Consider the following 20580-nt stretch of genomic DNA (forward strand, 5'->3'; position numbering starts at 1 on the left):
TAAGTGGGGAAAAGAGGCCAGTGAGCACTTTGCTAGCATGCCATGGTCCTGTATGTAGGAAGGGTATTTTTTTTTGGTCCACTATCAGATGAAGAAACTGAAGCTATGAGAGATGCAATGAGTTGCCTTAAGTTCCACAGCCAGGGAAGGGCTCAGTGAGGTCCTGAGCAAACCCAAAGGCCCAGGATCCTGCTAGAACAGGGCCCTGACTGGGGCCATAATGGCTCTGGCTCTTCAGACCTATCCTGTGGCTAGGGGCCCTACCCTCCCTCCTACCTGTAGGCCGTGAGGATGTTGAGTGGCGGGGGCTTGTCACACCGCTGGTACATCTCCATCACGGGGTTGGGGATGGAGTTACGTGATACCACCTGCTGATTCTGGATAGTGGAGCTCCGGAAAGCCTTCCTCATGTTGATATCCTGCAGGGACACTGCGGAGCCGAGGAGCACAGGATTTAGAGTGGCAAGGGACCTTTGAGATCATCTAGTCAGGGGGTCAGGACCTGGGGTCCGCAGAGCCCATGGGGGGTCTGTGGATAGATCTTGAGGGGTTCATAAATGGGGTCCACAGAGCCCTTGGGGGTCTGTGGAGAGATTTCAAGGGGTCCATGATGTTGGATGAGGAAAAATTTACAACTTCATGTCTACCAACCTCTAGCTGAAATTGAGCATTTCCTCAAGTTATTTCCAAACATGATTTTGAGAAGGGACGGTCCAGATACAAAAAAGGTAAAAAAGCCTTTTCACAGAAAAGGAGTCTATACCCCAGAGTGGTGATTTGGCCCCCACTTCCCTGTTCTGCCCACTCATCACACCAGATGCCTCCCATGTGGCATCAATAGCTCAGGATTTTCAAACTGCACAGTAGTCATGTCTCCTGGACCTGCCTGCTGAGACCCTGCTGGGCTGTATGCCCCCGGCTTCCCAAGAAGTAGCACTTTGCTTACATGGAAGAGCACCCAAAAGATTCCACTGCCTCTGACCTTACTATTCCCAAAGTTTGTCCTTCTTACCTGCTTCAAGAAGCAGGAACCACATTAGGAAGACAGCGAGGCACTACTAACTCTGCTATTGGGTTCAGATCCCAGTTGGGTTAGCTTAGCGAATGCCCTGTATTTGGGGGGGGGTACGATAGGTGAGGCCCAAGGTCTCTTCTAACTCACAAACTATCATCTATGATACAACTCCTCGTCCAGCTAGCTGCCCGTTGGCTTTTCCCCCGAGCACCCAATTCCCTTCCTGGGACTCATTTGACGATCATCATCTAGTCAACAACTGGAATCCATGTGAGCCTTAAGGAGGAAGGGAAAGTTCTTTGCCAAGGTCACATGGCACATCGGCATCAGAGGCAGGACTAGAAATCACTTAGCACTTTAGGGAATGGAGTAACACATCCTCAACCCTCCGAAGCTCTGTCACAGGTCCATGTTCCCGTTAGCTGCAGATCTCAATGCACGCCTCCTCCAAATGAGGCTACGTGATAGAGGGAATCCAGGGATAGCTTTGGCCTTGGCTCTGCCATCAACTTTGACTTAGGGCAAGTCACTCCCTGTCCCGGGCATGGATAACATGACCTCGGTCATCTAGTTCTCAGGCTCTTGCTAGCGCTGATGTTCTACAATCTGTAAATGAGGTAATTTGTATCTGCACAGTCTAGGGGCCTGAGCAGAATGGGGACAAGATCTCCTCCTTCCCTGGGTCTTTCTTATCAAAGAACAAACAAAGACTCACTAAATCCCTGGTAGAAACTGCCTGCACACACCATCGACAGAGTTCAAATCTTACTCTCTACCCACACAATTACATTCATAGGCCAAAGTTCCTCAGAGAGACCTTGAATGTGTCCTTGTACCACTTCTTCTGACCTCCAGGTGAGCACTGGCTTTGTATGAGTTCTCTGTAAAATAGCTTTTTAGGCAAGCATATGTTTGGTAAACAACATGCACGGGCAGCCCATCAAAGTTGCATTCTCTGTAGTACAGTCTCAAGGCTCGGCAGTACAGCTTGAGAAAGGACCATGGTAGCCAATACCTTACCCAGGTGTAGTGGACATGCACTGCCTGAGCTAGTTCAGCATCTGGGAGCCTTCAAAGGAAAGTGGGGAGGAGAAGACATATTAGATTCACTACCAAACTGAATAGCTGCAGAGCCACTGTGCCAACCTCATTTTCATATGCCTCTGAAACCTGGACCGTCCAGCAGTGCCATGCTGGGAAACGGAACCATTTCTACTGCAATTGTCTTAGGAAGATCACCTTGCATTATAAGAAGGGAGAGTACTAACAACTGGTGAGATCAGAAAAGGCTTTGTGAAGGAGATGGCCCAAGCTGTGACTTGTAAGGAGCAAGGGACTCCAAAAGGTGAAGGTGAGGAAAGGGAATGTTTCAGGAACAGGGGACAACCTAGGCAAAGTCACAGAGCTGGGAGATAGGGAACAGCAAGCAAGGCAGTTTTAGGGTGACCGGAAAGACAGGCTAGCACCAGATTGTAAGAAGTGGCTTGAGATGCTAAGGGGAGGAATTTGTATTTTCTCCTCAGAACACTTCTTGAGTAGCAGAGTGACTCGGTCACCCTTGAGCTGCTGGAATCTCAAGCTGGTAGCCACGTGAAAGAGGAACTGGTAAGGAGAGATAGCAATGGGATATATATGGAGGGAGATATCAAGCAGACAGCCAGAGATGCGGGGATGGAGGCCGGGAGGAAAACGGATGCCAGCTATGTACACCTGGCAGTCACCAGTATGGGAGAGCATCGAGGAAAAAGCAGTGCTCCATGGTGCCAAATCTACAGGAGCAAGAAGGAAAAGGCTTAAGAAAAGGCTGATGGTAAGAGAAAAGAGCAGCTTTAGCCAAGCAGTGAGTCCGGGAGCTGGATTTCAAGGGCTTGAGGAACAGGAGGTGAGCAAGGTAATAAGTAAATTTTTTTCTAGGAATCTGGTTATGAAAGGGAAGAGACATGTAGACAAACGATTTGGGGGAAAGCTTTGTGAGTAAGGCAGAGAGCCAAGCAGATTTATAGGCATCAGGGAAGGAGTTAGGAGACAGGGAAAAGTTGAAGGTTTGGGAGAAGGGTGCATGAATGAAGGGGTCAGCTCCTGGAGGACGCATGAAGGGATGCTGATGATTCTCAAACATATGTAAAAGTAGCTCACATTTCTAGAGAATTTTAAGGCTGATACAGCTGTTTATTATTCACAACAGGAAGGCAGAGAATACACAATTATTCTCCATTTTACAGATGAGGAAGCTAAGAAGCAGAAATATGAAATGCATTGCTCCAGGTCCCACAGCTGGTAAATGGCAGACTGAAGAGAGCTAATTACAGGGCAAAGTTTTAAGAGACAGGGGGGTGAATCCCAGTCGGGCCACTTACTCCCTGAATCACCTTGGAGAAGTCATGCTTCCCCACCCTGGGGCTCCACTTTCCTCCTATATAAACTGAAGGGAGGTACATGTGATAGCCTCAGATCCCTTCCTGTTGTTGTGCCAGGACACGAGGATCTTTTCACAGCAGACCACAGAATGTTTCAGGAGCATCCTGATCTCAGCCTTCATTCTTGGTAGTAACATGGGGCTTCTCCTGCAGACCTATCAGCTGTGCTTTTAAAGCTACACTCATTTCGAAAAAGGCATTATTTTATTTGTATCACCCCCTCCCCAAGCTATTTGCTCCATCAATGGCCACTAGATGGCAAACTTGAAGTAACTGAGTAGCTGCTACTCACCAATAGCTTTAACCATTAAAAAAAAAAAAAACAAGCTCTGAGTCATTGTCAAAAGTCCCTGAGCCACCGGAAACCCACTCCCACCACATAATGCTCACTGCTCCCACCCATGATGCCCCACGACCAGCTCAGGGAAGCCCAGGGTCTGCCTCCAGCACACATACAAGTTCCAGCCCAAGTGCAGCTATCCTACAGGAACCAGAAAGCAACCAGAAAGAAAAGCCTGGGGCTGGCTTGCAGTGTGTAGGCCCCATGCCTGATTTCCCTGAGGCCCTAGGCAAGTGGTCCAGAGATATGCTCCGTGGGCGGAGATCAGAAGAACATACCACAGGATTTCGGAGGCAGAAGGGCTCTGACCGCAAATCATCCGAATGGAAAGAGACCTGTGAGAATATCTAATCCTAGCATCTCAAAGCTTGAAGGCACCTCAGAAGTCATAGAGACCCTTTATTCACAGGTGAAGAAACTGACGCTCAAGAGAGTTGAAGTGACTGGCCCAAAGGCAGTTCCAGATTAGTTTCATGCAAAGCCACACTGATGCCGGGGGTGAATATTCCCACCGAGCAATATAGGGAACCATTTCTGGAAAGAGAATCTTGCTCCGTACCTCTGTTCTGGCTGGGCCCAGGGAGTCTGCCGGGCAGGAGAGGGTGACCTGTAGCTGACAAGCTGGGCCAGGGGCAGAGCCAGGGAACATTCTGCCCCCACGGAGAAAGGATATCTGGGGCAGGTTCCCTTCTCCAGCCTCTAGCCCAGCAGGCCATATGCCCTAATCACTATGGGTGGGGAGAGGAGACAGAAACATAATAGCCATCATTCTTTATGTCGGGTCCTCTAACCAGAAGGCCTCCAAAGTCTTGTATACAACTCAGCGTATGCGAAACAGCCTAGTGTAAAGGGGTTACTCCTCTGGAGTGTGTGCACCTGGATGCTGCTGGCCAGCATCTTTTAGGTAATTAAGCCAAGGGAACCCCCGTTGTTAGAGCAGCTAGCTTTTTTCAGGGGAAAGAATCAGTGGGCTAATGAAGAAACCACATGCTGGGCAAACATACACCCCAGGGCCCATCACTAGAACCTATTTCTAAGCCTGTGTCTGTGTAATAATAGTAGCTAGCATTTATATAATACTTGGAGGTTTTTTCTTTTCTTTGTAATGACCCTCTTTGTAATATGTATCACATATAACAAATATTATATATTTATAATATCTTATTTATATATATCACTTTATAATATATCACTTATAACAATATATTCTATAACAACCACCTTTACAATATGTATGTCATACACAGCCTTCCCAAGTGTTGTCAGATGCAAATTCAGATGTAATTGGGAAATATTTAACCAAAAACAAAAATACAATAGAACACAGATAATGTTAACATGTGTTTTTTTAAGAGGCAATATTTAAGAGGTAAATATACAGTGAGTTGGATACCACTGCTCAAGAAATATCTCATTTTACTCTTGCAACAAGCTGGGGGGGGGGCGATGCTATTGCTAATCCTCATTTTACAGATGGGAAACTGGGACAGATAGAGGTTGAGATTGAATAACTTGAGCAGGGTCACAAGCTAGGAAGTATCTTAGGCTAAAGATGAACTCAGATCTTCCTGAGTCTAGGTACTGCATCACCTGGAATTGTGATAGGACACCTACGTGAGCGAAGATGTTCCACATCCCCATCTCTGTGTGCTGCACCTGCATATACACGTGGATTAAAGTATATTGGGAATGAGTGTATGGGAGATAACATGTGGAACTATCAGAATACATGTGTGTTTGGGAGGGAAATATGTACCTCCAGAGTACAAGGCCTTTGCCAAGACTTTGTTGTCAGGGGTTTTGGGGGACGGGGAGAGTGGGCAAATCATAACGGGGAAGTTCTGTCCCCCATGCGATCCAGCTGGATTTAGGATGTGTTCTATATATGAATGGCAGCAGACCAATATCCAGTGAGAACAGACTCCGAATTTTAAGCAAGGCCCTCAGAAAGAGAAGCATGGTGGAGATGTCAACTCCTGTCTCACAGCACAGCTGAGACAGAATGAGGTAGACATTTTCAGACACAGTCAATGGACTTGGAGCTGTGGTGGGAAGAGGATTCCCAAAGTGCCCTGCTTTAACACCCTCATTGTGCAGCTCAGGAGTCTATGTGAGGGCCAAGACGCATCTAACCGTACAAACATCTAAGGGGAAAAGAGGGTTGTTATAATAATCTATTGTGATATAAGATATATGCATTATAGAGGTATTTGCTATAACATAGTTATAGATTATTATATACATATATATTCTACATATAATGAAGAGATTTTAATGATAACCTATAGACATTATAAAGGATGTTATAAGAAGATATTGGTTTATATAACAAATATTGTAAAGGGAGATTTAAAATAATATATTGTTATACATGACATATATTAAAGGTGGGTTATTATAATAATATATTATGTATGATATACTGTAAAGGGGTTGTTATAGTTATATATTATTATGTGTAATATAGATTATAGAGGGGTTTTTCATAGTAATAATATACTGTTATATATTACATATATATTATATAGGAGGTTGTTATAATAATATATGGTTATATGTGACATATATAACAAATGGGTTTTTAATAATAATAATATATACGACATACACATTATAAAGAAGATTTTTATGATAACATATTGTTATATATAACATATATTAATCATAAAGGGGATTGTTATATAATAATTATTGTTATATACAACACATATATTGTAAAGGGGTTGTTATAATAATATACTGTTTTATGACATAATGATGTAAAGGGGACTGATACAATAAGATACTGTTATACATGACCCAAATGTTATAAAGTGGATTGTTATAATAATATATTGTCATATATGACATAATGTAAGGGGCTGTTATAATAATGTGGTTATATGTGATGTACTGCAAGTGGGTTTTTAATAATAATAATAATACACTGTTTTATATGGCATACATTAACAAGGAGGCTGTTATAACATATTGTTATATATAACATATATTAATCATAAAGGGGTTATCATAATAGTATATTGTTATAGATAACATATTAATTGTTACAATCTATTGTTATATAGGATAAATATATTGTAAAGGGAATTGTTATAATACTATAATGTTTTATATGACATAAATGATGTAAAAGGAATTGCTATAATAACATATTATTATATATGACATGCATATTATGAAGTGGGATGTTATAATAATATACTGTTATATGTGACATATATTATAAAGAGTTTTTAATAATAATAATACTATATTATTACATTTGACATAAATGTTATAAAGGAGGCTGGTATGATAAGATATGGGTTTCTATGACAAATATGAGAGAAGGGGTAGTTATAATAATATATTGTTATATGTGACATATATCACAAAGGGAGTTTACAATAATATACTCTTTTATATGGCATAAAAATTGTAAAGGGGGTTGTTATAATAATATTTTGTTATATATGACAAAGGTATTATACAGTGAGTTGTTACCAAAAATATAGTTATATACGACCTATGTATTATAAATGTGTTTGTTATAACAACATAGTGTTATATGACATACATTATAAAGGTAGTTGTTATAAAATATATATATTACACACACATATACATACATACACACATGTATATATGGCAAGGTGGTTGTCATACTAATATATTGTTATATGTGATATTTATTATAGAAAGTTTTTTTAAAATAATAATATATTGTTATATATGACAGATATAAAACAGGTTGTTATAAGACTATACCATTTTATTTGACATAAATATTGTAGAGGAAAGTAGTTTAACAATATTTTGTTAAATAAGACATATATATCATAAAGTGAGGTTTTATATATGACACACATATGATAAAGTAGGTTATTTTAATAATATATTGCTATATGTGACACATATATTAGAAAGGGTTTTTAAAACAATAATACAGTTTTATATTACATATACATTATAAAGGAGGTTTTTATAATAATATATTGTTAAATATCAGGTATATTTACCTTAAAGGGGAATGTTATAATAATATATTGTTATATAAAACATTTAAAGGGAGATGTTATAATAATACATTGTTATATGTAACATATATATTATAAAGTAGGTTATTATAATAACATCTTGTTCCATATGACATTATAAAGGGTACTGTTATATCATTACATGTGGCACATATATTACAAAGTGGTTTTAAATAATATATTTTTACATAGAATGTAAATATTATAAAGGAGGTTGTTATAATAATATATAGTTATATATGATGTTATAAAATTGTATTGGTATATATGACATTATAAAGGGGGTTGTAATAATGATATCTTGTTTTACATGATATACATATCATAAAGGGTGTAATAATAATAGATTCTTTTAGGTGGCATAAATATTGTAAAGGAATTGTTAGAAAAATATATTGTCATATATGACATACCATAAAAGGGGTTGTTATAATAATATACTGTTGTATATCGTAAAGCGGATTGATATAATAATATATTGTAATATATGACATATTATTAAGTGGATAGTTATAATAATACATTGTTAAATATGATATAGAAAAGGGCATTGTTATAATGATATATTGTGTGTGACTTATATATTAAAAAGGGGTCTTAATAATAATATATTTTTATATATGACAAATTATAAAGAAGTTTGTTACAATAACATATTTTTATGTATGACATATATATTATTAAGAAGTTGTTATAACAACATCATTATATATGACAAATATTGCAAAGAGGGTTGTTATAATAATATGTTGTTATATATGACATACCATAAAGGGGGCTGTTAGAATAATACATGGTTATGTATAATACAGGTTTCTAATAATGATAAAAATTGTTACATATGATATATACATTAAAAAGGAGGCTGTTATGATAATATTATATATAACATATTAGTCATATATGGGTTTATTATAATGACATATTGTGATATATGACATAGATTGTAAAGGGGTTGTTATAACAATATACTGTTTTATATGACATAATGGTGTAAAGGGGACTGTTATATATGACACAAATATTACGAAGTGGGTTGTTATGATAATATATTCTTATAGATGGCATGCTGTAAGGGGTTGTATATGTAACATATATATTACAAATGGGTTTTTAATAATAATAATACACTGTTTTATATGACATACACATTAACAAGGAGGTTGTTATAATAATGTATTGTTATATATATAATATATATTACTCAAAAAGGATGTTATTGTAATAATATATTATTATATATTACACATATATTGTAAAGGAGATTGTTATAATAAGATATTTTATGTATGACATATATTATAAAGTGAATTATTATAATAATGTATTGCTATATAAGACATCACAAAAGAGCACTGTTATAACATATTGTTATGTAAGGCATATATTAAAAAGCTGTTATACTAATGTTTTGTTATATATGACATACATATTATAAAGTGAGTTGTTATGATAATATGCTGTCATATGTGACACATATTATAAAGGTGTTTTAAATAATAATTTATTGCTATATATGACACATTATAAAGGATGCTGTTATAATAATCTACTGTTTTATATGACATAAATATGGGAAAGGGGATTGTTACAATAATATATTGTAATATTGACATATATATTATAAAGTGGTTTTTAATAAAAATATATTATTATATATGAAACATATTATGAAATGGGTATTTATAATAATATATTGTTCCATATGACATAATGTAAATGGGGTTGTTATAATAATATAATGTGATATGTGATACCTATCTGAGAAAGAGGTTTTTAATAATAATAACATATTGTTATATATGAAATACACTATAAAGGAGGTTGTTATAACAATATACTGCTTTATATGACATAAATATTGTCAAGGGGGTGTTATAATAATATATTATTATCCTGGACATATATTATAAAGAGTTTTTTTAATAATAATAATATAGTTATAGATGATATACATTATAAAGAAGCTTGTTTTAATATGCTGTTTTATATGACATGTTTTGTAAAGGGGGTTATTATAATAATATATTGCTATGTAAGACATATTATAAAGGGGTTGGTGTAATGATAATATTGTTATATATGACATATATTAGAAAGGGTTTACATAATAATATTGATATTTATGTTATAAATATGAAAAAGTGAGATGTTATTACAATATATTGTTCTATGTAATATATATTACAAAGGGGGTTTTGAATAATAATATATTGTCATATATGACACATTATGAAAGAGATTGTTAACTAATAATATACTGTTTTATATTACATAAATATTGTAAAGAGGGTTATTATAAAATATATTACTAATATATAACATATATTACAAAGGGGTTTTAATATTAATAATATTTTGTTATATATGACATATACACTATAATGATGGTTATTATAATATTATTATATCTTACCTATACATTATCAAGGAGGTTATTCTAATAATATATTTTTATATGACACATATTTTAGGCAGTGGATTGTTATCATATATTGTTATATATGATATACCATAAAGGGGGTTGTTAAAATAATATATTGTTATATATGACATATATACTATAAAGGATTTTAATAATAATAATAATATAGTTAAAGATGATATATACATTATAAAGAGGTTCTTATAATATTAGATTTTTATACGAAATATAAAGTGGTTTGTTATAACATGTTATATTGTTATTGTAAAGTTTTACATGACAAATATTGTAAAGGAAGTTGTTATATTTTTCTATTATATATATATATATCATAAAGGGGATGTTATAAGAACATACTGTTTTATATGACATAAATATTGTAAAAGAACTTGTTATAATAATATATTGTTATAAATAACATATACATATATAATAAAGAGGCTTGTTATGTTAAATTGATGTATGTGACATATAAAGTAGGTTGATATATTAACATATTGTTATATATAACATACATATTCTAAAGTGGCTCACTATAATAATATACTGTTATATGTGACATATTATAAGTGCGTTTTTAATAAAAAAATATTTTTACATAGGACATATATTATAAAGGAAGTTGCCATAATAATACACTATTTTATATGACATAAATATTGTCAAGTGAGTTATTATAATAATATATTTGTGACATATATCATAAAAGGCTTTTTAATTATAATGTAATTTTATTTGACGTAGACATTAAAAAGAAGATTGTTATAATAATATATAGTTTTATATGACAAGTATTGGAAAGGGGGTTGTTACAATGATATATTGTTGTGTGTGACATATATGTTAAAAAAGGGTTTTTAATAATAATAATATATGGTTGTATGTTACATATATAGTAAACAGGGTTGGCATGATAATATTGTTACATATGACATATGATTGCAGTTGTTATAATAATATACTGTCATATGTGACACACATAAAGGCTTTAAAAATAATATATTGTTAAATGAGACATAACAATTATAAAGGAGGTTGCTATAATAATATACTCTTATATAACACAAATATTGTCAAGGGGATAGTTATAATAATACATTGTTATATGGGACACATATGTTACAAAAGAGTTTTAAATAATAATATGTTCTTAAATATGACATAAATATTATAAAGTTTTGTAATAATATATTTTTCATGTAACATACATATTACCAATAGTGTTGTTATAATAATATGTTGGTATATGGGACACCTATAATACAGTGAGTTGTTATAATAATATATTGTCATATGAAGCATATATATTATAAAAGGAGTTTAAATAATAATATATTGTAATATGTGATGTATACATTATAATAGAGGTTGTTATAGTAATATACTGTTTTATATGACATAAATATTGTAAAGAAGGTTTATAAAAATATTTTTATGTGACATATTCAAAAGGGGTTTTAATAGTAATAATACGTTGTGATATATGACATATACATTAAAAGGTGTTATAATTATATATTGTTATACATGACATATATATATCATAAAGGGGGTTGTTATAATATATTGTTATATATCACAATATATTACAAAGGGGTTTTTAATAATAATATATTGTTAAATATTACATATACTTTATAAAGGCGGTTGTGATAATAATATATTGCTATATGTGACATATATATTACAAAGGCGGTTTTAATAATACTATGGTTATATATTAAGTATATGTATTATACATGTATATTTTTATATTACATATGCATTAGAAAGGAGGTTGTTATAATAATGTATTGTTATATATGACACAGTAAAGGAGGTTGATATAATACAGCTATTTGTGACATATTACAAAGGGATTTTTAATAATAGAATGCATGATATATATGACATATACATTAGAAAGGAGGTTGTTATAATAACATTATTTATAGTAACATTTTTATATATAACATACATTTATCATAAAAGGGGTTATTATAATAATATAGTGTTATATATGACATATTGTAAAGGGGGTTGTTATTATAATATACTGTTTTATATGACAAATGTAAAGGGAATTGTTATGATAATATATTGTTATGCATGACACATATATTATAAAGTGGGTTGTTATAATAATATATTGTCATAGATGACATCATAAAGGGGGTTGTTATAATAACATATTGAAATATATGCCATTATATAAAGAGGTTGTTATAGTATTATATGTGACATATATTATAAAGACATTGTAAATTATAATAATATATGATATATAGTATATATATTATAAAGGGAGTCATTAAGAAGAAAAAACAGTTTAAATTCTGTCCTTTTACTATTCAAGTAACCCACGGTAGGCCATTTTCCCTCCAAGAGCTTCAGTTTCTACATGCATGAAGTGAGGGGGAGAGCAGAGATTGAGCTGTATAAACTCAGAGGTCTCTTTCCAACTCTAAAATCCTGTTCTTACATTTCAATACTTCCATCACTCCAGAGTCTCACTGTACCCAGCACACAGTAGGTGCTTCATAAATGCTTGCTAATTAAATCTGATAACTGGCTCCAGCCAGGGGTACCAACAGACTGCAAGCCAGCCTCACCTTCCTTCTGCCGCCTCCTGATTCATAGCCATGACTATTCCGAACCCCTCCCTGGAGGACCTTGCCCACACGCTGTGTGCCTCCTCTTCTTTTACTATTTAGTGCCTACCAGATGAGTGTGGGGGCTCAACCATCTGTCAGTCCACATTCTCATTACCTGATGGCTCCCACGCCTTTCCTGGCCATCCATTTTTTCTCTGACGCCTTCTACGCCACAGGAGACTAGTTTTATAGTCACACGTTTTAATTGATTTGGGGTTATGGACCCCTAAGTTTTGTGTGTGTGTGTGTGTGTGTGTACACGCATGTGTGGATAGTTATTAGTTATTTCAAGGGGTCCATATGCATAGAAAGCATTGTCATTTTGCAGACAAATATGTTTTACATCTCTGTATTAATATTTTTCAAATGTACAGATACTGTACATGATGAATGAAAATACAAGTTTGTTTTTTTTAAATAGGAGAGAGGATGGCAAGTTCCTCTTGGAACCATGATGGCGGAGTGCTGTCAAAACCCTGTTATCAGCTGTCTTTGCTGAACTGTTTTTCACTGTTTAACACAGAAGAATTCCAACCTGAGATGGCAGTGAGATTTGGCCAAAAGTGACCATGAGATACAAACAAAAGGCCTCACGAAGACTGATTTGAAAAAAGTACATAACGGGCCAGACTTGAAGGAGTCAACAAATCACAGAGAGACAAAGCAAATTATGATAATGCCCATCTTGGAGGCTTGGTGCCAGAGGACTGGCATAAGACCCTACCAAACACTAGGCCTAAGGTGTCCCCTGAGAAATCTGGATGTACTCTCGGCAAGGAGGAGAAAAAGCCTTCTTGCTCTGCCTTGGATAAGAGCGATGTTCTCTCAGCTCACCCTGCTCTACCTACCTTCCTCCACGGTGGAGTCCAACTGTGTGACCTTAATCACCAAGAGGTCCACCCTTTCCTGCAGCGAGTTCATCCGCATGTAGAAACTGTTGGCTTCATTGAACAGCTCCCCAAAGATGTCCTCTGCATGTCTGCCTGGAATTGGAGGGAAAGGGACAGAGAGAGATTTGAGGGGGTTCCCCGCCACACTTGCTCTAACCCAACCACTGGCCTTAGCCAACCCACATCCAACTTCCTTTAGGTCACTGGTTGATGGAATCTCTGAGTGGATTTCTGGGATCATCTGAACCAGCTCATACCTGAACAAAAATCCTCCTCCAGCCTCTGCTTGAACTCTGCTCCCAGTTTCCTGGGTCCCTCCATTCTGCTATTCAGAGAGCTTTGCAAGGAGGTTTTGTCTGACTCTTTGTAAGCTCTGTGAGCTCAGTTTTGCCCTCCGGGATTCAACAGTCTAGTCTCTCTTCCCCAAGATGCCTGAAGACGGCCACCTTGTCCTCTCACTAAATATTCTCTTGAGGGTTCCAGCCTAAACATCCCTACTTCTCCCAAGCCCTTCTCTTATGATATAATTCTGGGTCACTTGTCCATGGTGATGTTGGTCAAAGCCAGGTGAACAAGTGCAGGTCTGGAAGAGCCCTGAGGCTTAACAGGTGCAATGAGAGTCCAGATAGTTTCACAGATGAGACGACTGAGGCTCAGAGACGGACTGCACAGTGTGTGGGTCAGAGGCCAAATTGGTTGACTCTAAGTCTCACAATGCTGCTTAATAATAAGAGTGGGGCTGGGGGCAGGGAAATGGCTGCCATCTTCCTCAGTCTGAGACCAGTGTTGCCCCATTTCTTCCACAGACAACCTAGGTGGCTGGAGAGGCCAGTGGTTCCTCGCTATACTATAGAAGCAGTCCACCCCCACCCTAAAGGTCAGAGCAGATTGGGCAGCATCAACTTTGCTAGTCAGATGTGTATGGTGCTGCCTGCCCCAGAGAAGCAGATTTCAGTTCAGTGTAAGGAACACCTTCCTAACAATTATAACTGTCTAAAAATAAAATGGGTTACCCCAGGAGGTAGTGAGCTCCCCATCACTGGAGGTCTGAAACAAGCAACTGTAAGTTGTAGAGTCCTGCTCAGCTAGGGGTGGATTCTACATCCTGGGAGCTCCTTTCTAACACTCAGCTAGCTTTGGGGAGCTAGTGAGAATCTGAGGGGCCACACTGCTCTTGTGACGGGCTATTCCCACCTGCTCAGTGGCGGGCAGCACCTTCCCAGTTTCATCTCCTCCTCTGCCTCCAAGTCCCAACAAGAGCAGCCTTCTGGGTATGATGTGAAGGACCCAAATCAGAGGGGGAGTTCTTCCACACAAAACGAGTGCTGCTGCGGCCACCTACAATGTTATCTTCAGACGATCATTCCTGTGAGTTAAAAATGGCCCCCTCCCTGTTCTGCCCTCTTTTTAAAATGTCAATATGGGAGAAAAGTGGGACAGGCCAAGTCTCTGCTCAGCCAGGGGGGTTAGGTCTACACTTAGTGTAGGGACCTTTTGTCCCTTACGACAAAGGCTGCTGCCAACGAAAGCACCCTGTCTGCCTGGAGCCAAAGGGTCCTGAAAGGTAACAGGAAGGAGCAAAGGAGTCTGCAGAATATGTGTGCCGTACGTCACTCTGCCACAAAGCAATTCTTTACCAAGGTGGAGACTAGGCTTTCCCAGTCGAGGTACGTCATTATGCTTTGCCATTGCTGTTTGCCAGGCCTCAGTCCTAGCTAGCCAGTTTGGGGCCCTCTCGGGGACAGGAGGCAGTCTCTGCATGAAGATGCTCTTCCCACTGGGAACAGCTGTTTCCTGTAGCCTCATCCCTCTTGCCTGCTAATGCGGGGCCTTTGAAGGGGAGGAGAGAGATGGCTGTGATATGAAGAAAAGAACACAGACCTGAGAATCGGGAGACCTTGTTCTAGCCCCAGCATTATTACTGAGCAGCTTGTTTTACTGCCTTTGGGCAAATCCATAACTAGCTCTGAGCCTCAATTGCCTTATCTGCAAAATCAGGATTTAAGAAGAACTCCCAACCCTTCCCAGTACTGGTGTGCCATGTTCCAAGATCTCTCAGCATTGAAATTCTGCATCCTCAGGTCCTTCTGGATGGTGCTGGTGCCATTTCCTAGGGTCTCCTCCACCTAGGTAACAGCATGCTATGACCCTTCCCAGCATGCCATGCCATATTCCTGCCCACACTGCATCCTGTCCCTGGCTCCTCAGGCATTGTTAGCTGACCTGAGGGGCATATGCACATTTACCACTGATTTCCTGCTGAGGGCCTCAGAGGTCCATTTTGAAAAACCTGGCCGAGAGGCTGGGAGAAGGACACGGGAAAGGCAGGTACTGCGGGCAAGCCTCAGGCCATCTGGAAGCAGTTCAAATCACAGAACATCCCCAATGCTCCAAGTGGCTTTGGGTTCCAATAGCAAGTGTCCGTTAAAGATTTAAAAAGCACTTTCCCCAAAACAAAATTTAAAACACCTCTGTAAGCCGGGGAGGGAGAGCATTGTTCCAGGACCCTGGGGAAGTGGGAAAGTCATTTACCTGTTGCTACCACAGCTCAGCTTTCCTCCAAATCTGGGGCTTTTGCCACTATTGTAGAAAATGTCTCAACAGGGAAAGAGGCTTCTGCCTAAATCCCAACCTGCCTTTTGTGGCTGATGAGAGCACCTCTCATTAGAAACTGAAGCAACATGAACACCTCAACACATAGAGGCCATTTCCTAAGAGCAAGCACGCTCACTAATAAGACCTTTCAAAACACCAGAGCTAGAAGGGACCTTAGAGATTTGGGGCTTTGACCCCTCCCCCCCATCTTACAGTCTTCTGTGGATCAGGACAAGAGAGTAATTTGCTTAAATTAGTGAGTAGTCCATCATGGCAGGAAATATTTAGGAAAAATCTTTTGACCAGTAGGAGGCAATGTTCCTAAAGAAGGCTTAAAATCTTTTGGGATAAAACCAACAATAAATAAACTCTGAGAAGGCCTAGATATGCTGTCTACTTGTCCCAAGACAGGGGAATTGATCAGTTGACCTTTTGAGATCACCTTCTAGCTTCAACAATCTGTGGCCTACTTCATCAGTCTCCCTCTCTGGATCTCAGTATCCCCTACAAAATGATGGATTTGAATAGAGCAAGTCTGAAGCTTCAACATTAGCCATTATGATACTTTACTGCCCACCCCCAATGGTCAAAGAGGCCAAATCAGAAGTAAAAAGTAAATGCCTCCGATCCAGAAAGGTCTGGCTCCAGGCCCTCAAAGCCTGGCCCACTTACTGAGGCTGCCCAGCTGCTTGATGATGGCAGCTAGGGTGCTGTTGGTGACACATTCCAGCTCGCTGGTGACCCCATCAGGCAGGGCGCCTCGGCACAAGTGCCTGGGCTCGATGTTCCTCTTGACCAGTGGCATTGTCCTGAGTTACCTTCAGTTATCACCTGTGGGGAGGGATGGGTGGAAAAGGGGAAGAGGGACAGTTAAGCTCAAGAATGAAAACAAGCCAAGTAAATCAGGGACCTGAGAGGAGGGCCAGAAACTCCAAGCTGAAAGGCCCAAGTTGGATTCAGCTCCTTAAGCCACAGCTCTCTGGGCTACCTTCTGTACCACTTGCCAGGTCATTCTTTTTGGTCTTCCTTAGCACTTAGCTTTGTAGGATCTCTTTACCATTCATATGGTCATGGTATGTAAGGATCTGGATTCTCATTTTATAGGTGGAAAAACTGAGGCACTGAGCAGCCAAGGGACTTAGTCAGGATGTGAGTGGCGAGAACCTTCACCATCGACTTCTTCAGTCGGATGTAATCACCTGCACGTGCCATTAGCCTGTTCTCAGCAAACCAAACGGAAAATGTTTGCCTCCCTCTCCAGAGCTGGTCACGTGGCACGGCTCCCTCTCTCTCGTTGGGGAAGGGGGGCGGCCTTATCGTTGCCTTGCCAGACGATCAAGGGAAGGGGTGCTGGCTTTCTCTCAGACTCTCTTCCCAAGAACTATAACCGTCCAGACTGCTGGACCAACGTAAGAAGTTCACCACATACTGGCCTCCTTTCCTTCTCTTCTTGCTTCTACCGCCTGGTCTTCTAGGCTGCCAAGTGGTACTAACTAGGGGAATCCACCTGCCCTTCCCTGCACCTCCCCACAGGAACTTTGATGATTCTGAACTGTACTTATAATTTCAGGATGTAGTTCTGTGTGAGTCTCCAAATTCTGCCAGGCATCTCCACGATGGAGTCACAGAAATGCTTGGAAGGCAGACAGATTGGACCAGAAAAGACAAAGCTAAGGGCAAATACCTTTGTGCCTCATGGCAAAGCCCCCTCCCCCCGTTGGCCAGATAAACCTTTAGTCCTCAGCTAGTCACCGGTTTAGCTTGATGTGGAAAAGGACCTGAACACTGTGGCTCCTGCTCCATGTCATCACTGACTTCCCACCACAAAGAGCCTTCCCTTTTTTTTTCTTTGGGCCTCAGTGTGTCCATCTGTGAAAGGAAGCATTAAGGGTCTCTGTGCCCTTGTGTGTCTCTCTGTTGCTGTGAGGAGGAAGGAGATGTAAAAAACATTGGTTTCATACCCAAGAAAGGGGCAGCCTGGTCAATGTACCAGTATGGTGTTGTTCTATTGCCTCAAAGAAAAACAGTTGGGGGCAAGGGAAGGGGAGGGGGAAGAACGAGCAAACCGAGTGAGAGCCATATAACCATGTCATATGAGTTTTTCCCTCTGATGAACTGGCTTATTGTCCAACCAGTTCCCAGAGCCCGGATGCTTAGCTTGAAAAGCAGCAGAGATATGTGGCGGTTCATTGGTAGCCCCGAGCACCAAACGCACTCCATTAACTGTTATCATCGGGTGCTGGCAGGCAACGGTGGGCACTGCTAAAGAATCCAAGCCTGCTGAGTTTCCGGTATGCTCAAAGGGATGGCAGTGGTAGAAAAACCTTCACAGAGGTCCCAGGGGGCCAATTCCCAGACCCCATTCCCCCCCCTCCCCACAAAACAGTGCCAGCCTTTGAATTTGCCAGAGACAGTGGAGCCTGAGGGACCTCCCAGCAGAGGTGGGGCAAGCTGGCAGCTGCCCTATTGAGGAGGGGTGAAGCTTTGGTGGGCATGAGTCCCTTCTTTTGGGGGATGGAAGAAAAGCAGCCCATTACCATGGCAAAACTCAGAAGCAATAGCTGCTGAAGTCAGTAATTAGTTCAAAAGGGGGCCCAGGGAGCAAGGAATGTGAACAGGACCTAATTGGGAAAGAGCTGATTGGGGCTTCAGCCCAGCAGCCTGGAATGCCCCCATCTGGCAGATTCCTGGAGGAGCTGCTTGCTCCAAGGGGGGAGGGCGAGATGCTTTCCTTCCTTCCCCCAAATATTCAAACCTCAGCCCCAAGGGGCTACAGATTGGTGTTCTGTTTTTACAGAGAAGGAAACCAAGACCTCCCAAGGATGACACCTGGAGAATGTAAACCAGCTCTAGACCTTGCTCTGCTAACTCTGTGTGAGATGCTGGGCAAATCGCTTCTTCTCTCGGTCTCAGCTTCCTTGTCAAGGGCATCGCTCCTGAATGGGCTAAGGTCTCTTCCATCTCTAAAAATGTGCGATTTCCTACAGGAGCCACCGGTAACGAGGACCAAGCCCCAGACCTGGTAGTTGCCTCCTCATATGCCAGACACTGTCAGGGAAGCACATTCCCTGGACCACAGAGTTGCCCTCTTCTTATATTGGTACTGGGGAAGAAGGTTGAGGGGAGGGATCCCCACAGGGAAAGGAGATCCTTAGAATTTGCCTCAAATTTCCAGTCCAGCAAGGTTCTAATGCTAAGGGGACTTACTTTCTTTCACCCCAAATGTTCCTGAACAATTTTCAAGCTGCCCTTTGTCACTCAGCTTTCCTGGGTTTAGGGAAAACAAACCAAGCAGGAAGAATGGAGTCAATCTTCTCTTAGACAATACACAGATTCTATCCTTGAGGAGCTTACTTAAGTCTAGTAGGGAAACATGAAACCAAAAAGAAACACAGTTCATACTACTAAATTATAGGCGGCTAGGTGGTGCTGCAGTGGACAGAGCACCTGGCCTGGCATCAGGTAAATTTGTTTCCCTGAGTTCAAATCTAGCCTCAGGCACTTCCTAGCTGTGTAACCCTGGACAAGTCACATCACCCTGTTTGCCTCTGTTTCTTCATCTGTAAAATGACCTAGAGGAGGAAATGGCAAAGCCCTCCAGTATCTATCTTTGCCAAGAAAACCCCAAATGGGCTTTCGGAGAGTCCGATGTGACTTAAACAACTAAATAGTAACAACACTAAATTATAAGTATATCGCAGAACCACAAAGTAAAGTATCCAGTGGAGTCCAGAAGGAAAGTCATTACCAATCAGGGTAGTCAGATATTTCCTGGAGGAGGCAATATTTGAATTGATCTTTAAAGGACAGGGAGGAATCAATGGGCAAAAAAAGAGGAAGGAGATAGTCACAAGCCTGAAGAAAAATGTGCGCAAAATCATACAGGCTGGGGAGGACCAGGGGAAGCTGAGGGACAGAGTTGTCCAGTTTAGCCAAATCCTTAAAAAAATGGAAGGGAGCTATTTGAAATGTGGAAAAGCAAAGTGGAACACTAGGGTGGAAGTCTTAGAAGGCTACCTAGAAGTGCTGGAGTTGTACTTCAGAGGCAATAGGAAGGCACTGATATTTCTGAGCAGAAGAGTGACGGAACCAGAAATGTCCTTGAAAAAAAGATCATTTTGCCAGCAAAATACATGGATTAAAAGCAGAAGAGAGCAGAGTTCTCATAGGAGCCTACTTCCCTGGGTCAAGTAGGTGGTAATGAGGGCCAGGTCTAGACTGGTGGCAAAGTGTAGGGGAGGGAGTGATG

General features: G+C 39.5%; 1 protein-coding gene across 2 annotated transcripts in view; it reads right to left on the reverse strand.

Moving 5' to 3' along the window:
- Window positions 1-20580, reverse strand: part of LOC127542508 (actin-binding protein WASF3-like) — an 82947-nt gene that overhangs the window by 20310 nt on the left and 42057 nt on the right. For both annotated transcript variants that reach the window (XM_051968162.1, XM_051968161.1), the window contains 3 exons: window positions 17004-17162; window positions 13695-13829; window positions 277-430 (listed from right to left, as the gene is read on the reverse strand). In XM_051968162.1, coding sequence (XP_051824122.1) covers window positions 277-430; window positions 13695-13829; window positions 17004-17136 — 422 coding nt within the window. In that variant the 5' untranslated portion in view covers window positions 17137-17162. The remainder of the gene's footprint in view (window positions 1-276; window positions 431-13694; window positions 13830-17003; window positions 17163-20580) is intronic.

The sequence above is a fragment of the Antechinus flavipes genome, chromosome X (genome assembly GCF_016432865.1).
Source record: "Antechinus flavipes isolate AdamAnt ecotype Samford, QLD, Australia chromosome X, AdamAnt_v2, whole genome shotgun sequence".
Lineage (NCBI taxonomy): Eukaryota > Metazoa > Chordata > Mammalia > Dasyuromorphia > Dasyuridae > Antechinus > Antechinus flavipes.